Below are 19,084 nucleotides of genomic sequence, written 5' to 3' on the forward strand. Positions count from 1 at the left end.
CAGTTCTTTTCAGAAGGCACCAATTCTTCAACTCTTCAAAGTTCTTGCCTGTTTATCCCTCTCATAAGTGACGTGAAGTCACTCAGTCATGACCTACTCTTTGCGACCCCATGGACTGTAGCCTACCAGGCTCCTCAGTCCATGGAATTTTCCAGGCAAGAGTACTGGAGTGGATTGCCATTTCCTTCTCCAGGGGATCTTCCCCACCCAGGGATTGAACCCGGGTCTCCCGCATTGCGGGCAGACGCTTTACCATCTGAGCCACCAGTCCTTTTTTGTATCTTTACTTCCTTCTCTTAAACTACGGGTTGGTAAACCCTAGCCCATGGCTAGTCAAATCCAGCTTGCCACCAGTTTTTATAAAGAACACAGCTCCGGCCTTTCATTTACATATTGTCTGCGTGCTTTTGCACCACCACTGCAGTTGAGGAGGTTGGAAGAGATGCTACAGTCCGTGAAGTCTCAAGTATTTGCTGTCTGTCCTCTTACAGAATGAGTTTGCTGAATCCTGCTTCGTCGTCCTTGCCCATTATCCAGGCAGGATGTTCAACATTGATGAGAACTAGCTGGTACTTTTTTTCCATGCCTGCTTCCAGGTTACTGGGGACAAGCAAAACTTCCACTCTCTTAGGTTACTACTACCCGCAGAATTCTGTGTGTCTTCACTCACATTCTTTCTCCTGTTTTCTGCTGCCTTTATCGCCGGTATTTATTGTTCTCTGTTAAACTCCTTGTACTTGGTTCTCACTCTCAGTAGAGCATGTTGTCTTTAATTTTACAGAGCTCCTAGAAACCCACAGATAAGTGTCCCTTTACTCTCCCCTTTAGGCTCTCTAACAGATGTGCCAGCAAATATTCCTCCTTCCCTTCCCCTGGGTTCTCAGTCCTGTCCCTTCCTGCCATTTGAATGACACTGTTTTCTTGACTCTTCTCTGTCCTGTATTTACAACTGCCCTTTCTTTATTAGGGGCTTCCCTGATAGCTCAGGTGGTAAAGAATCCGCCTGCAATGTGGGAGACCTGGGTTCAGTCCCTGGGTTGGGAAGATCCCCTGGAGAAGGGAAAGGCTACCCACTCTAGTATTCTGGCCTGGAGAATTCAGGGCATATACAGTCCATGGGGTCGCAAAGAGTCGGACACAACTAAGTGGCTTTCACTTTCACTTCTCTTTATTGACTTCCTTCCATATTCCCTTTCATAAGAAGACTTGTAAAATGAGCAAACACTCATCTCTATCTCCTCCTTCCCACTTAATCTTCAATCAGTTTAAAATTGTTTTCATCCCCCCATTATTTCAATGAAACTGCTCTTACAAAGGTCATCGGTAGCTTTCTTTTAACCAAATCTAACCTGCCCATTTCATATGTATTGTATAACTTGAATTTACCTTGGAATTTTATGCCTTTAACCTCATCTTCCTTCTTCTATCAGTCTCTTTGCTTGGCTTCAGTTGTATCAGAGTGACTTGAATATCCTCTGATTCCTCCTTGGTTTCTTTTGCAGGCTGCTTTTCTTCTGCCTGCTCCTTAAGCATTGCTTAGCTTGAGAGTTATGCCATTGTTCAGCTCTTTTTCTCAGGTGAGGACTCCCTTGGTGATCCAGTCCCAACCGTTAGTGGTTTTGCTCTCAAATTACTATCTCCAACTCAGACCCACATTCTCAGCTATCTGCATTTACACTTGACTGTCTCCCAGGCATCTCACTCTTGTGTCCAAGACTGAATTCCTCGTTTCCTCCTCTCCGCATTACTCCTCTCAGTGAAGGACACCTATCCTCCTTCCCTCCTCGCCTCTGGATTCTTGAGATAGAAACTGAGAAATCTTACAGATCACCCTTTACTTCTCTTCATCCCATTAGTCTTGAAGTACTGACTCTGTGACCTAAACAGCCTTTAAATCTCCCTTTTGTATTATCACTGGAGCTAGCTTTGTCTAGGCCTCAGTTATATTGCACTTGAATTATTCCTGCCACGGCCCAGTTTCCTTGCTGAGTCTTATTTTCCCTACCATTATTCATAGCAGACTGTTCTCCTGCTGTGTCCTTGTTTAGGCCTTGTCCTCTGCTTCCTGACTTTCTATCCCACCGCTCCTTGTTTGCACGCTGCCCTGTAGCTGTACTGTACTTTAATTCCCGTAACGTGTTTGCCCTCGTTCAATATAGGCCTTCACACAAACCGTTCCCTCTGCAGAATGGAACACTCTTCTTCCTTCACTTTGTCTTACTTCCCCCTTCTTTTTGCTGTACATCCTCCTGCTCATCCTTTGATCTCAGCTCTAGTATCACTTCTTCTCGGAAATCTCCCTTTACCCACCATAGACTAACATACCAGCTCTTTGGTCTGTGCTTCCTTAGTACTAACTGTCTGTGTTGTTTGCCTCATTGTCTCCTCTCAGATGGCTGTGAGCTCTCGGAAGAGAAGACCCACCATTGCAGTGTTTAATTCAGTGTCTGGCACAGAGCATGTGCCTAATGAAAGACATACCAAGTGTGGTCACTGCTTGAGCTGTGTTCTTCTAACCAAGATCAAATCAGTTATCTCTGGAAGTTCATATTAGCACTTTTAGGCGTCCAGACTGTTGTTTTAGTAAATAGTTCCCTCTGATTCTTCGTTGCTTGTTTATGTGCTGTGATGCTTTGTTACTCTCTTCTTTCCTCTTTCTCCTCTTCTTCCTTTTTCTCCTTTTTTACTCCTGTTTCCTCCTCTTCATCCTCTTAGATTTTCTGCGCCTTCTTTTGCTTTTTTTTCTTCTGTTTTTCCACTTCTTTTTTTTTCCTTATACTCTTCTGTCTGCCCTCTCCCTCCCTCTTCTCTTCCTTCCTCCATCCCCCCTTTCTCCTTTCCTGCAGAAGACATCTGCATCCAATCTTCCTTTCTAGTTTTATACCCAGATAAGGACAGACAGGGACTAGAGTTCATTTGTGTGTGTCACTCTATAATTCTTCTGTCTCTCCAGCAGAAAAATGGCCAGATTGTTTGCTTTAGTTCAGATTAAGCTAAAGTTGAGAAATTTTTTTGGACATTTTCTCTCCAGAGGGATAGTAAAGGATATATAAAATGCATAGATTAGAAGGAAGAATATAACTATTTTAATGAGTACCTCCTCTCTTCTATCTTATAATTGATGGTCTATTACTTTGGTCATTTTCCTGTATCTTCTTTTGTGATAAGAAGAGTCACTAAATTAAGTAACATTACATTGATAGAAAGGTTATATAGTAGAAAACGCTTCTTCTTTTGTTGAAAATTTATTTTATTGAGATGTAGTTGATTTACAGTATTGTGTTAATTTCCTCTTGGAGCAAAGTGATTCAGTTTTATATATGTGTGTGTGACACACACACACACACACACACATTCTTTTTCATATTTTTTCCTTTATGGTTTGTCACAGGATATTGAATATAGTTCCCTGTGCTATATAGTGACACCTTGTTGTTTATTCATTGTATAGGATAATTTGCATCTGTTGATCCCAGAATTCCTCTGCAGGAGACTCGGGTTTGATCCCTGGGTAGGGAAGATCCCCTGGAGGAGGGCATGACAACCTACTGTAGTATTCTCGCCTGGAGAATCCTATGGACAGAGAAGCCTGGTGGGCTATAGTCAATGGGATTGCAAAGAGCTTGACATAACTGAAGTGACTTAGCACGCATGCACACATAGGAGAAATTGTATGGTATTTGTCTCTTTCTGACTTAACTTTATTTAGTATGATCATCTCTATGTCCATCCATGTTATTGCAGATGGCATTATTTCATTCTTTTTATGGCTGAGTAATAGTCCATTGTATATATGTACCACATCTTCTTTATCCATTCATCCATCAGTGGACATTTAGGTTTTCTATGTCTGGCTGTTGTGAATAGTGCTATGAATATAGGGGTGCATGTATTTTTTTGTGTGAATTATAGCTTTGTCTGGATATATGCCCAGGATTGGGATTGCTGGATTATATGGCAATTCTATTTTCAGTTTTTTGTGAAACCTCCATAGTGGCTGTACCGATTTACATTCCCACCAACAGTGTAGGGGGTTTCCTAGAAAACTGTTACTCTGAAGGTATAATCCTTGGGGCCACTTGGCTCGTATAAGATGCAGGTTGTTAATTTAAATTCCTATGCAGATATATAGTGTATGAAAAGATTAAATGAAAATATCTTATTTTCACTGATGTAAAAATTTGACAGTGAACCTGTAATTAATGAGATTTTAACTGAAAATCATGAAAATCTATATAACTGATACATTGATTTATTATCACTAATTAGTTATTGACTAAACAAAGGGATCTTAAAAAGCTTGATGTACAGGCTTTTAAACCTTGTCAAAGTCATTAAATATCTAAAATAAAATTAAAGGTCTTAAATGTAAGTTATTTTTTTAAAGTGTACATAGTTCATCTTGAAAGCATGCCTTTGTATTTTACATAGAATACTTGGTACATAGTAGGTGTTTAGTTCCTTACTCCTGGGAAATATGTGGGCTGTTGTTGTTCAGTCACTAAGTGTGTCTGCCTCTTTGCAACCCCATTAGATGACCGCATTCCAGGCTTCCCTGTCCTTCAGTATCTCCTGGAGTTTGCCAAATTCATGTCTATTGAGTTGGTGATGCTGTCTAACCTTGTCATCCTCTGTGGCTCCCTTCTCCTTTTGCCTTCCATCTTTTCCAACATCAGGGTCTTTCCAGTGAGTCACCTCTTTGTATCCAGTGGCCAAAGTATTGGAGCTTCAGCTTCAGCATCAGTCCTTCCAGTGAATATTCAGGGTTGATTTCCTTTAGAATTGACTGGCTTGATCTCCTTGCAGTCCAATGTATATATTATTATACTATATGTGTCTATGCATATACATATGCATATAACCAGAGAATATAGCAACGTTGTACCTGGACTCGTGATATATGGAAACTGTGTGATAATAAATTTATACTATTTAAGGCTTTAGATTTATAATAATTTGTTACACTGCAGTCTGTACCTAATACACAGGATAACAGGTTTTAAGCAGTTTTACTTTCAGTGGTTTTTCATATTGATTAGGTCCAGTTGAAGTTTTACCTCATTCTTCATATAAATCCACATAGACGTTTCACTGTGGGTCTCTGTCATATTCTGCTGATTCCAAATTCCCAGGAGTTAACAGTTGACAGGTGTAAGCAGATATGTGTAGAGCCCAGAGAGAAAATTAACATCTGTAGAAGACCTCTTATGTTATAGTTCATGTGTATTTTGTTTCCTTTACTCTTTTTCTTTACATCAAAGAATATGCAATATGATCTCCACTTTGCTGTTGAGAAACCAAGTCCTGAAGTACTGTGTGGCTTGTGTGAAGTAATTGACTTCAATCACCTCTAAGAATGGTGGAACAAGAATTCATTTCCACATACTTGTGACTTAAAAAATCCTACCTTTTGAAATATTGTTGTGTAATGGCTAGAACAGTCTATGATAACCCTAGTCTAGTTCTGTGTAAAATTTTGAGGCATACCTGTATTCTTATTGCAGAATGTAAACTCATTTTTGAAACAAGATCAACTGTATGATTCCCAAGGAATTAGTAACAGTATCTGCTGTGTACATTAATTTCCTTGCAGAGTAGATGGAGAGTTTTATAATGGAACTGAGAAAATAGGTCTCATCTTATATCCAAAGCAATTTATTTCTTTAGTTAATGAGACCTGAAATAATATTTGAAAGAAAAGAAAGTGAAGTCGCTCAGTTGTGTCCAACTCTTTGCGACCCCGTGGACTGTAGCCCACCAGGCTCCTCTGTCCGTGGGATTCTCCAGGCAAGAATACTGGAGTGGGTTGCCATTTTCTTCTCCAGAGGATCTTCCCAACCCAGGGATCGAACCCAGGTCTCCTGCATTGCAGGCAGTTGCTTTATCCTCTGAGCCACCAGGGAAGCCCACATGAATTGCTTGATCACCACCTAAACAGTGGACCTTGGTTGAGACTGCGTGCGTGCTAAGTAGCTTCAGTCATGTCCAAGTCTTTGCAACCTTGTGGACTGTAGCCCACCAGGCTTCTCTGTCCATGGGATTCTCCAGGCAAGAATACTGGAGTGTTTTGCCGTTCCCTTCTCCAGGGGATCTTCCTGATCCAGGAATCGAACCCAGGTCTCCTACACTGCAGGCAGATGCTTTACCCTCTGAGCCATCGGGGAGGACCTGGTGTTGAGGCTGTGCTCCTTTATCTTGCGCCTGGCTGTGCCTGGGCAAGTCCTTAAAGCACCTGTGAGGAACATCATAGAAAGAAAGCCTCTTTTAACACTGTTTGTAAATGGGCAAAGGAAAAGGAGCAGAGTCCTGGAAGTTGATAATAGACTTAAAATCACAGATACAGACATTTTTAAGGATAAGTTCTTTTAGAAGTATTATTCATTTGATGTCTAATGTTACGTGTTCTGCAAAATTTGTTGAATTGAATTGTGGGATCTTCATTAGACTTTTACCATTTGTCACTAAGCGTCTTATCCTGAGTTTTTGTTTTGATTGAGAGAATTTTCTTTTCAGATTTTAAATGTGTTATAAATAGCAAGACTGTGTTTTGTCTACTCCCCTTCTGTTGCTTGTGAGACCAAAGGGCATTTATCATTCTGATGAAACTTGATAATGCCCAGACATGCTTCCTGCTTGTCCTTGTAACCATAAAAGTCTCAAAGTTATATTATATGAAATATCAAACTAAATTGTTTTTTATGAATAAATACAAAACAATTTAGAATGTGCCTTTAAAAACTTTATCAGTTCAGTTCAGTTGCTCAGTTGTGTCTGACTCTTTGCGACCCCATGAACCACGGCACTCCAGGCCTCCCTGTCCATCACCAACTCCCAGAGTCCACCCAAATCCATGTCCATCGAGTTGATGATGCCATCCAACCATCTCATCCTCTGTAATCCCCTTCTCCTCCTGCCCTCAATCTTTCCCAGCATCAGGGTCTTTTCCACTGAGTCAGCTCTTCGCATCAGGTGGCCAAAGTATTGGAGCTTCAGCTTCAACATCAGTCCTTCCAGTGAACACCCAGGACTGGTCTCCTTTAGAATGGACTGGTTGGATCTCCTTCCAGTCCAAGGGACTCTCAAGAGTCTTCTCCAACACCACAGTTCAAAAGCATCAATTTCTTCAGTGCTCAGCTTTCTTTATAGTCCAACTCTCACATCCATACATGACCACTGGAAAAACCATAGCCTTGACTAGATGGACCTTTGTTGATAAAGTAATATCTCTGCTTTTTAATATGCTGTCTAGGTTGGTCATAACTTTCCTTCCAAGGAGTAAATGTCTTTTAAGTTCATTGCTGCAATCACCATCTGCAGTGATTTTGGAGCCCAGAAAAATAAAGTCAGCCACTGTTTCCACTGTTTCCCCATCTATCTGCCATGAAGTGATGGGACCGGAATCCATGATCTTCGTTTTCTGAATGTTGAGCTTTAAGCCAACTTCTTCACTCTCCTCTTTCACTTTCATCAAGAGGCTCTTTAGTTCCTCTTCACTTTCTGCCACAATTGTGGTGTCATCTGCATATCTGAGGTTATTGATATTTTTCCTGGCAATCTTGATTCCAGTTTGTGCTTCTTCCAGCCCAGGGTTTCTCATGATGTTCTCTGCATAGAAGTTAAATAAGCAGGGTGACAACATACAGCCTTGACATACTCCTTTTCCTATTTGGAACCAGTCTTTTGTTCCATGTCTAGTTCTAACTGTTGCTTCCTGACCTGTATACAAGTTTCTCAAGAGGCAGGTCAGGTAGTCTGGTATTCCCATCTCTTTCAGAATTTTCTGGTTTCCAGTAATTCTGATAGACACCCCTGCCCGCAGAGTCTACTGCAGGCTCCTCAGCTGTGGCATTGTTGACAGTTTGGGTGGATGTTTCTATTACAGGAGACTATCCTGAGCAGCATCCCTGGCCTCTTGTCACTAAATGCTAATAATACCCACCAAGCTGTGACAACCAAAAGTGTCCTAGACATTGCCAAATGTCCTCTAGAGAGCAAAATTGCCTCTGGTTGAGAACCAGTGATCTAGTTTATCACTGAGTTAGCCAGTGTAGTAACCTTTCCTTGATGGTTATGGGATAACTTTGAACATTTTTGTTTTATAAAGGACCTTCTGGCATGAGGCGTGTTAAGTCTCTACAACACAATTGCAAACCTTTAAGAAAGGAGGTGCTTTCTTTTTGTATACACAGTGTCTAATATAGTACTTAATACAGCCTAAACATGTGAGAATCTGGTCAGTATAGTTGTGTATGTTCTCCTAAAAGTGGTATTTCAGTTTAATTTATACAGTCACATTAATCTGTTGGATAAACTGATTTCAGCTTCATGCAGGTTATATTAAGATTTTAGATTCATTTTGCAAATGTTCGGGAAAAGATGTATATGACTTTATGGTTTAAGATCTGCTTTTTTTCTCTCAAATAATTTCAAGACACAACAGTGGCTTTAATTTGCATACCTTGATTTCCAGTTGTAAAGCTGCGTTTTAAATCTTGAAGGAATTATTCTGAAGCATGTGTTCAGATTTCAGCTTACAGTGAAATTCTATAGCCAAATAAACCTTTGAAAATAAAAGGCTATAGAAGGAATGCATGCATATAAACTTGGTGTTGGCAACTTAAAGGAACCACTGAAATAACTTTCTTTAGCACAAAGAACATCTGCTTCAACATCATGCTATTTCTTGGTTTCTCTTAAAATCTTTTTAACACATTTTGTGAAATCTGCTTTGTCTGTATCTTTAACATATTCATAATTCTTTGATTGTCATTCATTATCTTAAGGTTGCATTCAGATATGGTAAAATTTTACTTTCCATTAGTAACTGATAAATATAGCTTGCAAAAAAGGTACTGTTAAGCAGTTTCAAAGAATTCTCATGTCTCTTTTTACCCCCAAGCGGCAGAAGCCGGATTTATACTATAACATGATGTACATGGCTTTATTTCCTGCTTAGTATGAGTTTCTGGGCCTGCTACATTAAATTTTAAGATCTATACATAATTTCAGTTTCTAAAAAGGGATTAAGATATCTATTCTAAAAAGTATATCATAAAAGGCTTTATGATTGTGTTTATAATAATTTTAATTATTAAAGCTTTATTAAGTTTCAATCTGTAGTGCTTTTAATTTTTCATATGGATTTTTATAATATATGAGTAAACTTCTCCAAAGCCTTGCAGATTCTGAATTTCTTTTCTCTTTAAAGGTTCTTTCTCGTGGAGAAGTTGTTCATGTGAAGATCCTTGGAGTTTTGGCTCTTATTGATCAGGGTGAAACAGATTGGAAATTAATTGCTATCAATGTGAATGATCCTGAAGCCTCAAAATTTCATGGTAAATCTGCAACTCTCCAGAAACAGAAGTAGATCAGTGTGTCATTGGAATTGTTAGAATTTAAAAGGGGCTCATGTAAAGCACAATGTATGTATTTGGGAGTTAAATTTATATGTTTTTTTCTAATTCTCTCTCAGTGGACTATGAAGGGCAGTTCAGTATGATTGTGAATGAGTTGTGTCATATTGCTGGGAGGAACAGGAGAAAGAAAAGAATGCAGACAAACAGATGGTAGTTCACACTAAGAAAGTACATTCTATGGCTTTCCTTCCCCCTCACCTCTGTCCCTCTCACCCTTCCTCCTTTCTTAAATCTCTATTTTATTCATTTGAATAACAGGAGAAAATAAAGGGGGGGGGTGTTCATCAAGGACATGCTGTTGGTTGTGTTAGACACTCAGTCGTGTCTATGACCCCATGAACTATGGCTCAGCAGACTCCTCTGTCCATGGAATTCTCCAGGCAAGAACCATGGAATAGGTTGCCATTTCCTTCTCGGGATCTTCCCAACGCAGGGATGGAACCCTGCTCCACCACCTTGCAGGCAGATTCTTTACCATCTGAGTCACTAGGGAAGTGAGTAGGGAAGCCATCAAGGACGTAAACTGTTTGTATACCTAGTTTTTGTTTTCTCTTGTACAATTGAAGGGAAAGATAACTGCCTTCTAGCAAAATTTTGATGTCCTGGAAATTTAAATTCCCAACATAGTTTGTGTGATGAAGAGTTGACTTTCCTTGGAGTCAGACAGACTGCAGTTTGCATTCTGGCTGTGCTACTTCCTACCCAAGTGACTTTGGATAGATCATTTAACCTTTCTGAATTTCAGTTTGCTCATCTATCAGTGGAGGTAATTATACCTACTTGTGAGGTTGTTCACAGTATAAGAGATGATTTACCTAAAGCATCTGGTTGTCACATCAAGTATTGAATATATGGCCACTATTATTATTCTTTGACCAATTTCCCCCCCTGTTTTTCTAACCTTTCTCCTTTTAGTTTCATCCTTATTCAGGATCCTGTTTTTTTCTAGACCTCAGTTCTTATCTAAACAGGAAAGTATACCATTTCTGAGTTGACTGAAGCTCATTAACACATTTTTTCTCTTAATTTATGTGCATTTAAAATCTTTTCTTGAACATGGAGCAAGAGAAATTTTATGCCATTCTTGCTTGCAATTGAGAAAGGAAGGGATCTAATAGGGTGAAGTACATATAACCTCAGGGCCAAAACTAAAACATGAAAACTGCAATTAAAATATGAGACTGAGCCCATATTAAATTATATATATTTCTTATCTAATTATTTTACTGAGTTTCTTTATTATCATATTTCTCGTGTGTGTGTGTATATATATATATGCCTATATATGTGTGTATGTATATGCAACAAGAATAAATGTCCAGCTTAAGAGTTTTTTTAATACATTAGCTTCTTCTTTAATGAGACCTGATAATATAATGATGAAACAGCCAGCAAAAACAAATCATTCAGCTAATTCACTTGTGATGTGGCACACTAAAGTCACAAAATGTACTGACGAATGTCCCTTTAAACTGGAGAGGCTGAGAGTCTAAGGAAACCAGTCTTTACCCAGTACTGTTGGAGATGTGATTTAACATCTTAAATTCCCTAACATATGCAAACACTGGTTATTATTCTTAATTTAGAAGACTCTCAAAAGGATTTAAATAATTTGCCCAAGTTTGTGCTTTTATAAGTAGTAGAACCATGATTTGAACTCATTTTGGTCTGATTATAAAGTCTGCTATCCATCTACCATACTATACTGAGCAGTTCATGTTTGTGTAATTTTTACAGTATTTGTAACTAGCAGTTTTGAAACCAAATTACATAAGTATGTTACTCCTAGAGTTCCCTAAAGGTTAGAATGCAAATGTTAATGGACAGAGATCATTCCTAACCTTACTTTTTTCTTCACTACTTAGCCTGTTGTGTTGTCTGTGTTTTCATTAGCACCTCTAAAGAGGAGAATCGGAGGGGATGAGAACTGAGAGATGCTCGCTAACACAGGAGTTGAAAGCTTCCTAAATTCGTGAAGAAGTTTTTACAAAATCAGATTATATGACTTGATCACAATATTTTATAGCTCTATCTTGTATCACAATAATTCATCTTCTAAAGATACATAACTTATAATTCAGGAGAAGTTTAAATATTATAAGTACATGGCTTATTTATATAATGTTACAGGTTAAAAATAGAACCTTGGCAAGAGTGAGGGGACCTCAGAAATAAAGGAATCAACTTCATGATTTTGAGATTAGGGGAAATGTCTCTTGTAACAACTCATGGTTTTAATGTAGCAACATAAGAATGTATGTTTGGATTCATATGATTGAATAAATACTAGCGAATAGATATTAAAAGTTTGATGCTATTCTCTATCTACTGCAAATCTTTGAAAATAAATCAACAATATTTAATCTTAAACCAGGTAACTTTTAAACATTTTATTATATGTCCCTTTCCTTCTAAAATCACAAACACATGATTTTGGATGACTTTTTTTTTTTAAATTATAAGAATAGTCATATATTTAGAAATAAAATCTCAGAAGTATAAAGAAGATACATAAAATGAAAAGTAATGCTCTCTTTCCCGCCTCCACCCCCCAATCTTACTTCTGGTATCTTCTTTCCCATATGTTTTTGGTTCTCGATTGATACCTTCTCTTCTGTAATCAATGTGCCTCATACCTCTGTTTCTTTTTTTTCAAGTTGCTGCTTTGAAAGATTAGAAATTTAACATCTGATACATTTCTCAATTTTGTTACCACATTTCTTCTTCTGTTACTTAATAGCTCTAGGTATTACACTTCAAACTATATTTATTGCTTCATTAATTTTGAACAGTAACTGGTGGCTGCCCAGTGTAAAACCAGGACATTGAGGTTCCTACCTGTGTTTTCTTCTGTGCCCCTTACCTCCCAGCTTCCCTCAGCTATACTATGAGTTCTATAGTATCAGCATTTATAATGTGTAGGTTCTGTTCTTTCACCATAGCTGTTTATCATGTTTAATCTGATAGTTGAAAACTACTGAATAGCATTTACAGTATTATATGAGTGTCATTCACTTCATTTTTCATGCTGTTTATTGAATGACTGATTTTGGACAGGCTCTATTCTTAAGCCTGCTGCATAGCTGTCATCATGGGGCTTCTTTTCTTTGCCTTTCTGGGTTATTAGTCCTATGCTTTCTTAGATTCTTTCATATTCTCTTCTTTATTTTCATTTTTGACAGGTGTACGTTTCCAAAAATTTTTACAGAAGATGCCTGGGAAAATTGAGTTCATACATGTCAGAGTATACATGTCAGAAATAGTTTATTTTGTTTTGTTGGTCAACTTATACTTAAATAATCTTAAAATATCTAATGCAGTAACCTTAAGTATAAGTTACTGTATATGAGTTGAAATTTCTATCACAAAGGAGTATGATTTTTTAACAGTTTTAAACATTGTCATCTATACTTGGCATTTTTATCCAATATGAAGAAGGGTTAAAACCATGTAAGGAAGGGTAACTATCTGGAAATTTTTTTAAAAATCAGTAGTTTTCTGAAGATGTGTGCAATGTAGAAATGTATAGAGAAACTTTTTAAATATTTCCTGTATATTTTAATTGTTACTTAGACACTTAAAAAATAAGTCCCTGCTATTTATTTCTACTACCTTAAAAAAAGAAGCTGTTTTTAAAATGGTCAGTACCTATTTTTTCTTTTTTGAAAACAAAGACTGTACACTTTATCTCTCTCTTTTTTTTTTCCATATTAATATGCACACATTTATGTTTTTGCAAGGAAGTTCTGGTGTTGTTTTATTTGTTAGGTAATAACTTCTTTGATCCTAATGAACATGTACAGACTTCAGTAGACCGTAATATTCAGTTTTAATGTGTATAGGTTTTTAAACTTTGATTTGACTAAACTAAAAGTGTCGTTGCATAAGAGAGCACATTTCAATTAGAAACTGGTTGGTAGCTATATTTGTCATTTTAACTTTATTATTTAAATCTTCAAGTTTTGCCTCCTGAAATTGGAGTAGCTGCTTTGAAAATCTAAAAAAAAGTCTAAATAACATTTGAAAACAAATTCCGTATCCTGTTTGGTAGAAAATTGGGCACTTTGACTGGCTCATTAACACTTGACGAGCACCAAGACTGTTTAATGCTCTGTAATTAGGTTCCAACCCCTAATGCTCCTAATGGTACCTTAATTTGTAAGAGTTAATAAGACTCCTTACGAAGGGCAGCTAAGTTGTTAGTAGAGAACGCCTAGGCTATTAGGGATAATAGTTCTTGGTTATGAAATAACCAAGTTCAGAGCTTTTTAAGAAGATTGAAATTGTAAACCTAGGGCATATGTCATTTCTTTGGTTAAAGCAAGCAGTTTCTATAATGTCAAGCTTCAGATACTCACCAAACAGATGTTTGAGCCTCTTCAGAACTGCCAACAATGCCTAAGGACCTCATGTCAGGTAAAGTAATGTCATGAGGAGATATTTTAAGTCTGGAAGCTATGTCAACTTGCAGAGTAATAAAAATTTATTTTCTTTGGTATTAAATGAAAACTGTTATCTATTGTCCTGTAATAAATACTGCCTGTACAGTGATGTTAAAGTTTTCAAAAATTGATAAACAGAACAATTATATTGATGTAGATACATTCTGGGATGAATAAATCATATGAGTAATAAGGGAATTATTTAAAAGAGGTAGTTGGGACTTTTTCAAAGGCCAGCATTATACTTGTCCTGAAATTATCAGAATTTATCTTTATTTCACATTTGTATAATTTCACCTTACATTTAAAGAAATTTGAAAGTCAAACTATGTAGTTTCTTTTATTTTCTTTCAAAAAAAGAAAGTGTTAGTCACTCAGTTGTGTCCAGCTCTTTGTGATCCCATGAACTGTAGCCCGCCATGCTCCTCTGTCCATGGACTTCTGCAGGCGAGAACACTGGAGTGGGCTGCTATTTCCTCCTGGGGATCTTCCCAGCCCAGGGATTGAATGGGTCTCCTGCATTGCAGGCAGCATCTTTACCTTCTGAGCTACCAGGGAAGCTTATTTTCTTTCAAGGCCAAATCTATTTGACTTAAATTTTCATGTGCTAACTAAATACTTCTAGTGCCCCTTCAATTATTATTTTAAAAATAAGCCAAATTAACTGATATTTGATTTGCTTAATTCCTGAAAAACAAGTTAATCTTGTCATTTAGGGAAAAATAGGGCACAACATAGTAATCTTAGGGGAAACTATTCATGTTAACCTCTGTAACCTGAAAGGATGGAGTTCCGTTTGCTTTCCTGAGCATGCACTTGGTGCAGACAGGGGCTGGCATGTCACCATTGTCATCCTCAAAGTTCTAACCTTTCTGGAATAATTACTGTATGTCTAGTAACTATGCTGGATGCTTCTTTTGCTATATCTGCTTAATGTTTGCCTGAGTTCAGTCAAGATGTGCTAGTGTTCTCTCTCTCTCTCTTTTTTTTTTTTTTTCAAATTAGAAAACTGAGACATTGGTTGTTGGGGGCAGGGGTCAGTTGGTGACTTCTCTAAAGGCTTATGGGAGCCCCTGGAATCCAGTTGCACTCCAGAGCCCATGCTCTTCACCACTGCATCGCATCGCCCCTCAGAAAAGTATCTGTGGCCTTGGTTTTCTGGGAGTGCTGACCACTTGCTGTTAAATAATTGAAGCATCAGTGGGATAATTATGATTAGAAGTCCTAGTAAAAAAAGATGGCTCTTTTGATCTTCATTCTTTTGATTTCATTAATAGGTATGGCTTAATAGGGCCTGGGTGGGTAGGACTGGAGTGTGGGAGGAAGTGGTTGAGGAATAGGAACAAATTGAGTAAAATGTACTATAATTAAGAGTAGAATTAAATTACTGGGAATCTTTAGCCTCTTTTTTTGAACCTTGACCTCTCCCAGTGTTTTTTCAGGCTTCAGTTATATTCCTATGATGTGAGGAGTAGAGGAGACCTTAATTCTAAAACCCTCCCTTGTATGTATTAGTTATCTGACCTTAGAAAGGTCACATAACTTCCTGACGTGTTCTTCATCTCTAATGTTGTGGGGTTGATCCTCTAATCAGTAAATGGTCCGTAGAGTTTTCTTCTCTAAATTTTGGTTGTTTTAGGAATATTTCAATCCATTATTTTTAGCCGATCGTAAGACCTAAATTATCTTCAGAGTTAGTGCTTAATGAAACACTTACGGGATCATGAGATAGATTTCTTGGGGACACTGGCACGTTTTTAGGTACTTTAGGGAAGCTTTAAGTGGTGGAGATGAAACTTCAGTGAAGGGCTGGCTGACCCAAAGTCTAAGCTTTTAGCCACTGGATTATGTGCTTCCAATTAAAATTAGGTTAGAAAACCATTTGGATTACTACATACAAGGCACTCGGATGGTTTTAATTCTGTTGGTCATGTAAAATTTCTCATGAAATGACAATAAATATTTATATTTTGGGAAAGAAATCCACCAAGTCTTTGCCAAGAGAGTTTCTTGATACAGTACAGACAGTCTTCTATGTAGAAATGCTGTGATTGGTTTTAACTTATTTTGAAGTATATTTATTTCCATTTTTTCATGATGTTAGTATATATTTTTAGTACAGACATTGATAAGATATGTAGACCAGTGTGGAAAACATGAGAACCTTTGAGAGATCCTGAGTAAGTATAACAATTAAAACTGTTCTCTGAGCTGGAACCTCTGTTTTTGATGTGGAAGATACAGTGAGTATTACAGGATACAATTATTCTTTCTTATGGATGTTTATAAAATGTCATTAGAAACATATGTTCTGCTTCCTGTGGACTTTGTTTAGAGGCCGGTTGGGCACGTGTTCAGGCCTGTGAAAGCAGCGTCGGCGGTACTGGAGCAAGAGCTTCGTGTGCTTCTGTGGCTTCCTTTGCTGGCATCTCATAGAATCGGAGACTCCTTTTCCTTTTTACTCTCTGGGCAGAACTTCAAACATAAGCACGTTATCTAGTATCTTCTTTTTTTTTTTAAGTAATGTAAGGAGATATGGCGTTACATTTGAGTTACTGGTTTTTGTCTAAAAATAGAAACAAAAATCCTCATCTGATTATAATGCTTTCCTCACTTTATGTTGTCGTTTGTGAAAATAATACTAGAGCAACAGCATTTTCCTTTTCTTTTCTCTTCTCTTTTTCATGGAGGTACAGTTAGTTCTCCATATGGGGAAGTGGGTGGGAAGTTAGAGGTGTGCATAATATATAGTTTATAAATCTCCCTGAGTGATTTTATGGATTCTTTCTAGTTGAAAACCATTCTGTTAATCTATTCTTCATTGCTGGCTAGATAGTCCAGTCTGGGAACTAGAATGATTGATGACGGTTTTGGTATATGTTCAGTTAGGAAATGAAATCGCCTTACCAAATTTGATGATATTCATCTCCCCACATGTGTCCCTGGCCTCTCTATTTTTCAGAAATCTCCGTACAGGTTTCCATAGTGATCGCACTGATTTAAGTCCTCCCAGCAGTTTACAGTGGCTCCCTTTTCTCTACACTCTCCCCAACATTTGTTATTCCTTGTCGTTTTGAGAATAGCCATTGTAGCAGGTGTGAGGTGGTATCTCATTGTAGCTTTGATCTGCGCTTCCCTGATAGTGATGTTGAACATCTTTTCATGTGCCTGTTGACCGTCTGTATGTCTTTGTTCAGATCCTCTGCCCGTTTTTGAATTGGGGTTTTTTGTTGTTGTATTGTTATTGTAATGAGTTCTTGATATATTTTGGTTGGTAGTCCATCATCAGATATACAACTAGCAATATCTTTTCCCATTCAAAGGTAGGTTACCTTTTCATTTTAATGATGGTTTCCTTTGCTGCTCAAAAAAGCTGTTTAGGTTGATGTAGTCCTATTTGTTTATTTCTGCTTTTGTTTTCCTTGCCTTTGGAGTCAGATCCACAAAAACATTATTAAGGCTGACGTCAGTGAGGTTCCAGCCTGTGTTTTCTTCTAAGAAGTTGATGGTTTCAGATCTTTAATTGATTCTGAGTTAATTTTGGTATCTATTATATTTAGACCACTCTTTGTTTCACAGGTCACTGAAGCTCTCTTCATGTGTATTTGGTCTTTCTTGCTTACTGTTCTCCAGACTTCATAATTTCCATTGTTCTGTCTTCTACTTGCCTGATTTTTCTGACATATCCAAGTTCTGCTATGAAATTCATCATTTTTCATTTTCGACTGTCCGTCATTTGTCCTCTTTTTTTGAAAGTTTCATAGTTTTTATTCCTCATCTGAGATTTCCACATGTTCATGCATTGTGAACTTTCATATATTCCTCCCTCGTCCCTGGGATTCTCCAGGCAAGAACACTGGAGTGGGTTGCCATTTCCTTCTCCAATGCATGAAAGTGAAAAGTGAAAGTGAAATCGCTTAGTCATGTCCAGCTGTTAGCGACCCCATGGACTGCAGCCCACCAGGCTCCTCCGTCCATGGGATTTTCCAGGCAAGAGTACTGGAGTGGGTTGTCATTTGCCTTCTCCGAATTAAGTAAGAAGTTAATTACAAATTCATTTGAGGACTGTTCTTTACCATAAGGAAAAATAGTATGTTTATAGAAGAATTTTATGAATATGTTATTTTTAGTGCTTATTTATTATTCATGTCTATGCCTAAGTGGAAAAAGTGAAAGTTGCTCTGACTCTTTGTGATTCCATGGACTATACAGTCCATGGAATTCTCCAGGCCAGAATATTGGAATGGGTAGCCTTTCCCTTCTCCAGGGGATCTTCCCAACCCAGGGATCGAACCCAGGTCTCCCATATTGCAGGTGGATTCTTTACCAGCTGAGCCATAAGGGAAGCCCTTAAGTGGAGAGGGGAATGGCAAACTACTTCAGCTTCTTGCCTTGAGAACCCCTTGAACAGTATGAAAAGGCAAAAAGATAGGACACTGAAAGATGAACCCCCAGGTCAGTAGGTATCCAATATGCTACTGGAGAAGAGCAGAGAAATTCCTTCAGAAAGAATGAAGAGCCTGAGCCAAAGCAGAAACGATACCTAGTTGTGTATGTATCTATTGGTGAAAGTAAAGTCCGATGCTGTAAAGAACAATTTGTATAGGAATCTGGAGTGTTAGGTCCATGAATCAAGGTAAATTGGAGGTGGTCAAACAGGAGATAGCAAGCGTGAACATCGATATTTTAGGATCAGTGAATGTAAATGGGCTAATTTAATTCAGGTGAGCATTATATCTATTACTGTGAGCAAGAATCCCTTAGAAGGAATGGAGTAGCCCTCATAAGCAGAGTCTGATGCCATACATGTGTGCTATCTCAAAAATGACAGAGTGATCTCGGTTTGTTTCCAAGACAAATCATTCAAGTATCATAGTAATCCAAGTCTGTGCTTCAACCACTAATGCTGAAGAAGCTGAACAGCTCTGTGAAGACCTACAAGACCTTCTAGAACTAATACCAAAAAAAGATGTCCTTTTCGTCATAGGGGACTGGAATGGAGAAAAAGGCAAGTTTGGCCTTGGAGTACAAAATGAAGTCAGGCAAAAGATAACAGAGTTTTGCCAAGAGAACACAATAGTCATAGCAAACACCCTCTTCCAACAACGTAAGAGATGACGGTGCACATGGACATCACCAGATGGTCAATATCAAAATCAGATTGATTATATTCTTTGCAAGCAAAGATGGAGAAGCTCTACACAGTCAGCAAAGATGGAGAAGCTC

The 19,084-nt window shown here is 38.0% G+C and overlaps 1 protein-coding gene across 4 annotated transcripts in view; it reads left to right on the top strand.

Annotated features, from left to right (window-relative positions):
* The window catches only part of PPA2 (inorganic pyrophosphatase 2), a 97,304-nt gene that overhangs the window by 37,175 nt on the left and 41,045 nt on the right, over positions 1-19,084 (top strand). For all 4 annotated transcript variants that reach the window (XM_040237529.1, XM_040237531.1, XM_040237530.1 and 1 more), the window contains one exon: positions 9,209-9,335. In XM_040237529.1, the coding sequence (XP_040093463.1) occupies positions 9,209-9,335 (127 nt within the window). The remainder of the gene's footprint in view (positions 1-9,208; positions 9,336-19,084) is intronic.

This window comes from Oryx dammah, unplaced genomic scaffold (genome assembly GCF_014754425.2).
Source record: "Oryx dammah isolate SB20612 unplaced genomic scaffold, SCBI_Odam_1.1 HiC_scaffold_3, whole genome shotgun sequence".
NCBI classification, from domain to species: domain Eukaryota; kingdom Metazoa; phylum Chordata; class Mammalia; order Artiodactyla; family Bovidae; genus Oryx; species Oryx dammah.